General features: G+C 38.0%; 1 protein-coding gene across 1 annotated transcript; it reads left to right on the top strand.

Moving 5' to 3' along the window:
- Positions 1-3,634: 3,634 nt before the first annotated feature.
- Positions 3,635-12,089, top strand: LOC109852500 (LIM domain-containing protein jub). The gene is made up of 6 exons (XM_020423708.1): positions 3,635-6,078; positions 7,413-7,503; positions 9,533-9,702; positions 9,786-9,848; positions 9,923-10,105; positions 10,216-12,089. Exons 1-6 carry the CDS (start codon positions 4,183-4,185, stop codon positions 10,435-10,437), a joined length of 2,625 nt encoding a protein of 874 aa, XP_020279297.1. The 5' UTR covers positions 3,635-4,182; the 3' UTR covers positions 10,438-12,089.
- The last annotated feature ends 260 nt before the right edge of the window (positions 12,090-12,349 follow it).

Genomic DNA, 12,349 nt, shown 5'->3' with positions numbered 1-12,349 from the left:
CGGGATTATTTCCTCCGACATTTACACCGCGACACGTTCATCAATAATGACAATCAAGCTCATGCTAATTTCGACTTTTTATAGTGTCTATCAAGTTAAGCGATTAAAGAGCATTGCATAATTTGTAGTTAATATCACGCATGAATGACAATTTAAATAACTTAATTTGAATTGACAATAAATTTTATGAATTAAAACTAACAACAATAAAACAATAAGATATTTTTATCTTAGTATCTTATTTCTATATCGTTTTTCAGTTTGACGTGCAACAAAGATCATTCTGGATATAGTTGTGTAAATCACGACAAATCCTATCTAGAGAGAAAATGCGCGGAAATTTCGCCACATTATCAATCATTATCTCCATTAAAGTTCAATTTTGTAATTTCCTTCTTCTCATGCCTATATCTTCGCCGACATGAATGAACTTTTTTCGTTATTAATCAGAGGAAATATTCGCAAGCCGACTGTGAAACTACTGAAGTAACGGAGGCGTTCGAGACAAGTTAAGATTATCGTTTTCGTTCGCTTTGAAAACTCCGGTATCAGTTCCGCGATGCGTAAGAGATCGTATAGAGGTACATACGCGTTTTGCGAGTGTGAACCGGTTTCGAGCCAAATTCTTGTCAAGGTAATAACTAAGAAGCGAGATATGTATCGACACACACGTATGTGTAAACCGACACCAACGTGAGTACTTGTACACGCACGCGAAAAGGAAACGCGCGCGTGTGTACTTGCTGTTGGAACGCAGAAGACTTCCGCTGTTCGAAGCAACCTGAAAGACGCAGGAATTTGATTTGACAACACACAAACCGGTAACGGCAAAATGCAGTGTCGCTGCATAAAGAAATGGGTTGCCAAGGGCTGGACATTGTGTCAACGAAATTTGCACATAGCGGACGAGCATTTGTTTCATAATCCACATTTTACGATCATATATCTCGCATACGTTTCCATTTTTTGTTACACTCTGTTTCCTCGCTCAAATGACTTGCTTAGCTTTGCGCAATTTGCACGTTTATTGCAATAAGTCCGTTTTTTTTTGTTTTATAACAAGAAAGAAGAATTTTCATCATCAAATTGAATTGTCGTAAGATTGTTTGTTGTTCAATCATGTGTTGAAAAAATTAATGTACGTAAAACTGCTTGTATAAAAATGATTACATGTGCACGAGCGTGTAGTTTTACATGTGCGTAGACATGTTTGTACAAATGCGATCAGCTCATTTATTGTCGTATCGACGTGACACTTGTGTCAAGCCTTATGTCATACAAAAGGCGACGGGAATGTGCTGTACGTGTGTCGTGCGTGTTGGTCACTGCACTTCCGCTCGGGACGCAACACGTACTGTAATGCGTACGTGTTGCACTGTGCGTATGTGCGCGCTCACGCGATAACTACCGGAGCGGTCTATCTTGCAACGATAAGAAATTAGATTATATAGTGGACATACTTTTACGTCTTGTCTATAATATTGTTCTGAAAATATCATATAATACAGTTTGCAATATTAAGGGAATTTCACAAATTACGAAAACTTACACAAGACATCGAGACATTATTAAAACTAAAACTGGATGTCTCGACATTTGCTATTGCTATATGGTATATAAACATCGTTCTGTGTCCATGTGTGCGCGTAGTTCACAGAACCTTATTGTTTATAGGCACAATAGAAAGAGAGCATATGGACAGCGCATATAGCTATAGACACCGCTGCGATACTCGCGAATTAATCAGCAATCGAACCCCCGAGAAACTTGAGATTGCGTCACAAGCCGGTACCGCGATCGATCGATCAACCGGTATTAGCCAACGCGGCCGGCTAGTCGCGCAGGTGCCTGGCGAAACGTGGGTGCCGACTGTCTCGTGGGTGGTACGAGAAGGTTTTAAAGGCTGCGTTTTTTCCTCACCTTTCGGAAATATAAGGTTTTCGTTGAGCGAGGTCACGACACCCACGCTTATCGCGCTGCGCGGCGAACAGCTGCGATATACGACGGCTGAAAAGTTGGTTCCTTTCCTGCGTAGGACGAGAAGGAGACGTGATTACAACAAGAGACAGCGACGCGTCATTGCGGTAACAATCTGATCGGATGTACGTAGACTTTTTAATCGGCTCAACTCTTCAACTGCGAGATTAAATGATATCTGTTTTTTTTTTTTAATGCGGCAATGTAACTTGTATTAAATAAGAAATGTACTTTGTAAGTTTTAATTATCACAAGTTTGTAATTTTCTGTATTTGATTTCATTATTTACTTAAGCATATTGTCGATCTCTCGTGATTAAGTTTCACGTTGCAATAATAAGTATAATAAATATAAAGCTACATCCGATTAATTCAAATGTTCGCGGGAATAACTAAATCTATTCATTTGAAAATGTTATAGTTTAGTATAAGAAGAAACAACAAAACTAAGAGAATACGATACATTATGCGTAATTAGTTTCATCGCCGACCTATTTCTCAGAATTCATCGATCACGAGATGAATCGCGCGATTGCACACAAGCCTCCGATTATCCTGAATCTTGAATCCCACTGCAATTGCGCTGGAAATCGCTATCTTTATAGGCCATGCGTGAAAGCTAATTAAATTTAATTAGAATGAAAGCGCATTTAAAAAGTGACGACAAAAGTCCAATCTTAAGGAATTAAAATACAAAATATACGTAAAACAAACTATTTGCAAAATAAATAAAAAAAATTATACCATAGGTATTGCACAAGAAATGTAAAATTGTAATCTATCAAATATAGTGGCAACATTTTTGTAATTTAATTCGGCATAAAACTTTAAAGTTTTATTATTTTTTTTCTCCAAGACAGTTGTACATCGAAGTGTAAAGTAAATAGAAAAAGAGTAAGAGGAATTACATTATTATTCCGTACACAGTAGTCACAACTGCAACACGCGAGAACAGACACTGTTGCTGGTTTCTATTCTAACCTTGGGGTTTTTTTTTAAGAAATCTGTCGTGAACATCGCTTGTCATCGTTTGAATTTCGTTTATCTGATATTGTTGCGTTAAAAAAGAAGTATCTCTTTTCTGTTTTTATTATAAAAATTGCTTTTTAAATACAAAAATTCAATCTACTCTCACTTAAAGAAAAGTACAATATAATTCGCACTCTATGTACATAATGATACATAATGTGTAGTAGCAGTCATAAAAGCAATCAGTAGATTTACAAGAGACCTCGACGACACGTAGGTCAAGATGATCCATCATATCCCCTCTTCGAGAGAGCTAAAAGACCGGATTCAACTCCTCATTGAGCACTAGGCTCGTTAAGTTGGCAAGTTTTGCCTTTTTTCTCCAATTTCTACATCTCAAAAACATCTTCTTCATACATGTTCGGAATTCAGCAATTTTTTGTACATAAAGTGTTTTGTCTGTATTTATCAAATTTAAATATAAACAATAAAACTTGATATCCTACAAACGGTTACACATATAAAATGTCTGCACTTCTCATTCATGCCACCGATGGCACCATCTGTTATTCTATTTCAGAAGTTACCATCAAAGAATTTTCCATTGCTGAACAGCATTGCTTGGAACTTACTTTTAGCGCCACTAGCAAAAGCAACAACTATCTCGCGAACAGAATAGTTGTAAAGCGTCGCGACACCTATCGCAGATTTCTGTCTTGACAGAAGACGATGCACGCTAACTTGTCTGAGCATTGTTACGTGCGTGTTGCGCCGTCGCATAAATTTTCGCAGGTGGTGATTTTTCGGTGTTGTAACGAGAGGAGCCCGAGGTGTGCTCCGATCGGAGTGTCGGCACTTGGGAAGCAGTGACGCGATCCGAAGCGCCTTGATCGAGGGGCGTAGCCCGAAATCAAGGAAGAAATAAGAGCCTTGTTGTTGCGGTTCCGTACGCACGACATACATCTAGCTTTGGGTTTCGTGTTTGTCTCGTGAGATTACGAGAACGCGTATGTAAGAAGAGTTGTAAGCGAAAGAGAGAGGGAAGGAGCATAGTTGGGAGAAATCTGTTTAACAATCGGGATGATGATGAGATATCACAACGTATATAATGTTGAATCGTTTTGAGATAAACTCATCGACAGTGTCTTGATTCTGAGAGTTCGATTGAAGTGCACACAAAGGGTTAGACGACATTCTGAGTCATCCGTTATCGACGTGCCAACAAGAATCTCTGCTAATGTGCAATTCAGCAGATACTTCCTACGTACAAAAGTTAGGTTACTTGAATCTTGGGGATGACACCGACGGTAATACGTCGAATGTGTCCAGAGTATCAGGCTCTAGACCTGAGGGCCAAGTACCTGTATCTAGAAACAGATATGACGGCAGAACGTCCGGTAGACCGGTCGGTGCTATTGAGAGCTTTATTGAAAGCAATTCTTCAGATGTTTCTCGACAGACAACTACCACCGACTATAAATTGTACGAACGTGAAAATATAATAGCTGCTTCACGTTTTGCTACCCCCAAGCCAGTAGAACAAATTAGCGCGCAGCAACAACAGCAGCAACAAAATCAGGCTCGTGGAAATCACCAACAAGCTCCTGTTTATGAAAATATAGATTATTATCCGCAGCAAAATCAGCCTTCTTATTATCATACAATAGAATCTAGAAAAAGTCCCAAAAGCAGTCCTAGAGGTTCGTTGGTTGGCGAGTCGTATGAAGGAAATTTCAGGAAAGCTCAGCCACAAGTGCCAACAGGCAATCGTTACCAAAATGCATCACCAGCAAAAGAATTACCTCCTTATGAGGCTCCGCCAGTATACGAAAATATACAGGAAGTACATTTTTCTGAGAACATGCAAAATAAGCCAGGACCTCAAGTTCCTCCAAATTATTATCATCCAGCGAATATCAATGGCGGTGATTATGTTATTATGACCGGAAAAGTGAATCAGTCTCAACGAATGTCTCAAAATTTATCATATACCCAACAAAGAAGTGGAAGTATACGTGGTCAAAGTTATGATTCGAATTTACGATCGATTGAACCATCTAGGTACTTACAGAGCTCATCCTCTACCTCTTCGGATCATCAGTCTGGAAGAAGCGCTTATGTACCTCCTTCTGAACTACAACCGCCAAACAGAAACTTTAATTACAGCAGCTCTGATCAACAACAGTCTCCTAGATCTAGTTTACCGTATCACAGTGAATCTCCTCCGATACGCTTACCACCAGAACCTCATCATTATCGCAGTTCATTGGACAACACTGTAAGCGGGCAACAAGGATTCCGTGCTACAAATCAGATTGATAATAACCAATCTCCTCAGTATCGACAGGATAATTCACAGAATTACAAACAATATATTGAAGCTTCTTCGAGAACTACAAATGCGAATTTTACAGGAGATTCACAAGCTAGAAATTCCCCGGTATACGGGATTCGCTCAGGAGAACAGACAGCGTGTCGCAATCCACCGTGCTATTCTCCAAATCGAGCAATGCCTCAAAATGATAGAAATTATTATCATCAAGAGAATCGATCGGATTTTCCGGTGAGAAATTCTCCTGTTTATTCTTCAAATCGTTCCACCGAACACTTGAGACTAGGCGCGCTACAACAAAATGACAGAAACTATATATCAGATTTATCAGATACCTCAGCTACGAGGAGTTCACCTCTATATTCTCCAAATCGAAGTGATCCTACTAGAGCTATAATTGCTAACAACAATGCAACAAGAGAATCTCCAAAAACAAGTCCAACGCATGCTCAGATGTCGTCAGATATTGTATCGCAGAATGTAATTAATTCGCCCAGACATGGACTGTCTCTTTCATCCAATACTATTGGAAGTCCTGTACGTGGACAGGTGCAAGCTCCTGTTACTAGTGCTTCGACTGCATCTCATGAAACTGACACCAATACTAGTCCTAAAATCACTAGCCTTCCTCCCGGTGTCACGAGCGGAGTCGCAGGACCTGTATTATCAAACAATGCAGGGATGCATATATTGCAAAGATCTTCCAATCCGGAAGTAGAAGAGAAAAAGTCTGTCAGTCCACCAATCAAGCCTACACCCGGGAAAGGATTGCTACCTTACAATGTCATTTCTAAACCTTCGGTAAATTCGTCGTTATTGTTCGCAAAGTTTCTGTTAAAAATTCTTGCGCTTTTAAAACCTTTGTACTTCTGTATAACAAATTTGTATTTTTTAAAAATCCTTATGCATGTGTATAATTCTTTCCCTGTCTCCTGCATCGCCATTGCACTATCGTTTGTTAACATTGCTGCATGTTTTTACTTTGAGAAAGAACCGGGAATAGCGTATGAATTGCGTTAAGTGGGTTAAGGAAACTCGTTGATCATAATGTACATCAAGTGTGTACACTTTGGCTGAATGCCACAAAGACTATATATAAAATTCATACAAGTGAGATAGATAATGCTGATGCGTTCCAAATTCATCAAAGCATAAATCTTACTTCATTTGAATAACATATGCTTGTCGCAAACAATACGATTTGGATACATTACCGATGTGTGTGTACATTAATGTCATTTGTTCACACAAAGTAACACATTTTCCTAAAGTCTCTGACTAACTACTATATTAAAAAGCATGCTTAAAGCTCTTCTATCTGTGTTATATCAAAGATAATTTTACTAGCATTTTGTGTAATATATATATTTCTCACTTACACATATTTCTATTTTAGAATTATATTATGCATTATTAAAGCTGTTTTAACCATTATTTTTTTCTGTTTGGGATGTAACGGTTATGGCAAAAGACTTAAAGTTAATCGTAATGTTATAATGGTATAATTTAAAACGTAATACGTACGTCTGTAATCACACAACATGGAATTAAGTCAACTATTTGCTTCAGAATATTTTTGCGTGACTCACAACCGACAATAATCTTCGCAATTTTCTTTAACATACATTATTTAACATAAGCTATTAGTAACATAAACTACTAATCATCGGTAATATCTTCAAGAATTACTGATCTTGTTGTAACAATTTTTTGCTGTTAATACGTAGTTTTATCTGAACAAAAAGTTTGGAAAATCGTTTATGATGCCATTCGCAGAATTCTTTCTTCACGCGTTTGGTGAATCATAGCCTGTAAATTGCTCGCCGTTGACAAGCGACTTCCATTCGACGGATGATATTTTATTCATGAGATGGTCGTATTTCCGTGCGTTATTTTACATTTTTTGTATTTCGTTTTTCTACAGCTTTTTGCTTTGTACCGGCATATAAAAATCGATGTAGCAACAACGTAGAAATAATAATGTTTTGCAATATTTTCACGGAATTCATGTCAGATCATAAAGAATAGTACTTCTTGTGTATAAAATCTCTTTAAATGTAATTTAAATAGAGATAACAATATATGTTAGACATTTTTTTAAATAGTAAATTTGACTATAAATTACTTTTGAGCAGGGACCGACAGAAGCAGAAAGGAAAATTGAAGAGTTGACAAGACAACTAGAAGAAGAAATGGAAAAGCAGGAAGAGGAAGGAGAATACTTTGGTGAGAAAAAACCTGCAATATTTATTCGATTGTATCATAAGCTAGAAATTGACACTTTGTAGACATATCTTAAAACTCGCGATTTCTTCGACTCACTAAACAACTCCTCGAGAATAGTTCACAAGTAAGAGTGATCTTTCTCATTCGAAACAAATTTCTCTTTCTCACTTTTTTACGCAAGTGGCACACATACATAAAGATTCATATTGACATAAAAGTAGTCAATCATCACAATAACTATACTTTTCTTATTGTTAGTAGCAACTCTCTCAACAAGTAATACGCATTGCGTATCTATGGTTTCTCCAAAGTTTAACAATCGTATTCGTTTATTGCATCTCAACTTCTGCCCAGTAAGCAAAGTAAAAAAATGCCGATTGACAGCACGTAATCGCTGCCTTTTTGATAACAAATTGTTTGTTTTCAAACAGATTTTACTATCAAAATGATTGCGTGTATTCTTGTGCAAAGCGTTCATCGCTAAATTGAGCGATAAAACGTTTAAATCTGTACTCGCGTTTGTGTTTTTCATATTTTACAGTAAAGGGAAAATTAGGAAAACGCGCGCGCGACTTACTCGAGTGCTTTGCATAACACGATAACCAACGCATATGTGCGAATCCATAATTTTAGATATTTCTGAGAAGCGATAAAGGCGCATGCACGACGATACACACGTCGTCGCCGTGCCAATTCCCACGACGCGAGTTCGCAGTAGACCGGTTTCGGAAAACGGAGTCGAGTTTCGGATGCTTCTTTCCACGATATGTTGTACACTTCGTTGACATTCACTCTTTTGCGCACCGCGTTAACTTCTGCCCACGTATCACTTCGCGCTTCTCCTACGTAAAGGTCTGAAGACGAGTGTACGCCATACACGCGTGTACGACACCATAAGTGCATACACAAGTAGGTTGGCTGCTTTAATCTTACGACTCTTTAAAAAGTTAAAAAGGTAGCGCTCATACTAATGTTGTTGACGCGACGTATTACATCAACAGTGTGTACGTAACGTGGCTTATTTCTGTGGCTTCCTCGCATTCCTCAAGGAACATTTAGCAGTTACGCAATTCATAAAATCAGATTTAATGCAAGAATCAGAAAATTAAAGAAAAATAGTAACAATATTATAATTTTGCTGAATACGTTAGATAAACAGATAAATTAAAAAACAGGAGAGTCTACTATGTATATGTATTACAGTAATAGTTATTAGAAAATGGATGTGAATGCGGCCTAACGCGCGCAATAAGGAACCCACGAGCGGACAGGAACCTCGGTCGAGCGAAGCAATGTCAGTCGAGAAGTGGCAGTCGTTTAGGCGAACGTAATGTGTCCCTAGTCGTGTTTATACTCACAGAAACGGGCAATATTCTTCGTGTAACGTCCTGTACGCGAGGCCGTATTAACGCGGCCACGTTGGCCGGTAACTAATCTCGTTATAGATAGACCAGTTTGACTCGTTGGCTGATTCTACTAGTCGAACTAAGACTGATCCAGTGAAATCAAGTCGCAAAATTGAAACAACTAAAGTTATCGTTTATGTCCGCTAGTTACGAGAACTTGCCGCTTACGATAATGGCAGGATCCCGATTGCCCATTGAGAGCTGTGAGTTCACTTATTTGGTCTCGTTCGGCGAACCGGATGGTTTTTGACTGCAATCGGCTCTGATGAATGTGTCGTATTGTTGCGTCTGTCGATGCGTATATTTTTAACTCTCGGCGCGGTGCACCACGAGTTTCGTATTCTTGAACTCCGCGCGCAATATTGTCCCTCGCATCAAATAATTTTCGAGTTTAGTTTCCACGAAATAATACGACTCTATCCTACTTACACAATTTTACCTTAATTTATAGTTTGCTGTCATAATTTCAATATAAATTACCTTCTTATTACATTTTAAATTCGTGTTTCTAAATTATTGTTTCATACAAAAATGTTACATGCGTATGTCAAAAGAGAGTTAATAGTAGTTGATTACTCAACATTGTTATATAAATGTAAAACTTAGCTAATGTTTGTTGATAGGTATTTGCCATACATGTGGTGAGAAAGTGACTGGCGCCGGACAAGCTTGTCAAGCGATGGGCAACCTCTATCACACCAATTGCTTCATATGCTGTTCCTGTGGAAGGGCGCTCCGTGGTAAAGCTTTTTATAACGTTCACGGAAGGGTTTATTGTGAGGAAGATTATTTGGTACGTAAGTTGTTTAAATAGGGTTTTAAATCGCTCGCACAATTGTCAATTGTCCGCACAACTCATAGAAGTTCGTTTTACAGTATTCTGGTTTCCAACAAACGGCCGAGAAATGCGCTATTTGCGGCCACCTCATTATGGAAATGGTAAGCAGAGACTCGATCGTAATAATTCGCAGGTCTTTGTAATTCAGTAACATTGTATTTTGTGCTTTCCGTAGATACTGCAAGCGATGGGCAAATCGTATCACCCGGGCTGCTTTAGGTGCTGCGTATGTAACGAATGTCTCGATGGCGTTCCTTTCACCGTCGACGTAGACAATAAGATCTACTGCGTAAACGATTATCACAGAATGTTTGCGCCCAAGTGCGCATCGTGTGGCAAGGGAATCACGCCAGTTGAGGTATGTGTGTGTGCGCGCGCGCGCGCTAACAATTAACTCAATATTAAATTACACTAAGACGCGCAACAAGCGCGTCAACAATAAATCTTAATGAAACTTCTTCTTTCCAGGGAACTGAGGAGACAGTCAGAGTAGTTTCTATGGACAAAGACTTTCACGTGGACTGCTACGTTTGCGAGGATTGTGGTATGCAGTTGACCGACGAGCCCGATAAACGCTGTTACCCACTCGACGGTAGGCTCATGTGTCGTGCGTGTCACATCCAACGCATATCGCACACGCAACCGAGAGCGCCGCAACCGGTGTCGGCTAGCTATCAGTTTATGGGCTAAGTTGCACTGATAATCGTGCTGCTATGGGAAATTTCTTTCGAACTGCGCATACACAACGGTCATTTGATAACGAATACCATGGAAACCACGCTGCCAACTGTATAAGTTACACTTGATTAAAGGGGAAGGGGGACAAAAAGGGAGCTCTTTCTATTCGATTGGCGATACGTTAAGAAAATTGTGCCGTACATAATAGAAGATATATCGAATAAAACAATTTACATTTAGGAATATTGCGAGCACGAATAATGGAATATGATACGAGTCCGACTTTGCAAAATATCAATTTAATATAGAAAAGTTAATCGATGATTCGTTTATAAATCATGTATCGCGCAGGACTCTCGCTGCTAATAACTGTTAATCTATTATGATATCTATTATGCTAATAATAGAGTTGCTATTATTATTATACTTTCGTCAAGCGCAAGATATCAAAACAATATATATATATATACATATATATATATATATATATATATATACATTTTATCACTGATAGCTCATAATTTTATACAACACACGATTGATACGAAAGAACAGTCAATTTACCGAGTACTAAGTGTTTTTAAACGAATCTTGAAACATCGCGATTTTAATTAATTAATTGTTTCTTTTACACAAACGTGTCATTTTGACATAAATTTCAAGACTGGATAGAAAATCGAAATTATTACACTGCCCTCTTGGGATCATTTTATCAGTAAACGTAGCACGTAATTACTAAAACACTTGGTTTTAATCGAATCGAAAACCGATGATCTAGAAGTAAGTGGTTACATGTTTAATATATATGCGATTCTTTATTTATTTAGCGAAGGTATTCTTTCCTCGAACGTACTGGTCTTAGTAGGATGAATAAGTTGCGTAGGCAACTGTGATATAATAGCATAATAGGTTTATTGTTACGCAAACTCCATACTTTTTAGCGCATGTATATAATATTCATCACGGTCTTTTTACTACATGTTTATTATAACGGACAAATACGACGAATAAACTTCGGGAACATTCCTATGAATTTTCTCCGTCGCGAAATATTTCATCGTACTTTGTACATTTATAAAAGCGACTTTATTATTACGAATAAAGACATACAAATTCGGTTTTTTAGCACGGCAGTCAACGTGTTGACGGTATTTATTAAAACGATTACGTCGGTCTCACTATAAGAACTGTAATATTCATGTTTACCAATAATTGAATGGTATACTTCGAGAGTTATAGTGACGCGTTTGATATTTTCGCGGCGCACAAAGAACGAAGACTGGAGAAGCGTATGAGTGTAGTATCGATAGTGACAATATTATAGCAATCGTTTGCGTTCAGCAGAATGCACTCACTGTGCAACGGTTTACGATGTTTTTTAACCGTTGATAGTTAAAAAGCTACTGTGTGCAACAGAAAATGACAAAAATCATAAACGGTTGCGTTCTGCCAAACGCAGCTATTGAAAGACGCACAACTCAAGCTGCCAAATAAATGTGTTGTTACTCTTTACAACCTAATTGTTTCGATATAAAATTTAAGTAGAGCTTTAAGTCCGCGCGCGCGTATTGTAGATAGAACTATAACTCTATTTAAATCGCATATAGCATGTGTAAAAACTCGACAATCTTTCAATAAAGACGATTCTACAATGAGCAATTTTATTTTATCATGTGATTGTATTTTTGAGAGATTTTCCGACTTTATTTCTATCTTTAGTTTAAAAAAAAAACAAAGAAAATTGAATCGTGATTAACGGACTCTCGAACCAGTTGCAAGGTGTTATGCATTAAATTCTAATGAAGTATGAATCCAAACGTTTCGACTTTATTATTTAGTCATCATCAGTGGATTGTAATCTATGTTCATTTCTTTGTTCTGACGATAATTGAAGACAACATGCAACTCGATAACTTGTGTGTTG

Source organism: Pseudomyrmex gracilis, unplaced genomic scaffold, assembly GCF_002006095.1.
Source record: "Pseudomyrmex gracilis isolate BER0280 unplaced genomic scaffold, ASM200609v1 scaffold_1, whole genome shotgun sequence".
NCBI classification, from domain to species: domain Eukaryota; kingdom Metazoa; phylum Arthropoda; class Insecta; order Hymenoptera; family Formicidae; genus Pseudomyrmex; species Pseudomyrmex gracilis.
This window is presented reverse-complemented; position numbering and strand designations above follow the sequence as displayed.

Excerpts from the sequence above, each read along its gene's own strand:
- LOC109852500 (XM_020423708.1), top strand. The coding sequence starts at position 4,183 with ATGTGCAATTCAGCAGATACTTCCTACGTACAAAAGTTAGGTTACTTG. Across the intron at positions 7,504-9,532 it reads AGAGGAAGGAGAATACTTTG|GTATTTGCCATACATGTGGT; the intron begins GTGAGAAAAAAC and ends GTTTGTTGATAG. Across the intron at positions 10,106-10,215 it reads AGGGAATCACGCCAGTTGAG|GGAACTGAGGAGACAGTCAG; the intron begins GTATGTGTGTGT and ends TCTTCTTTCCAG.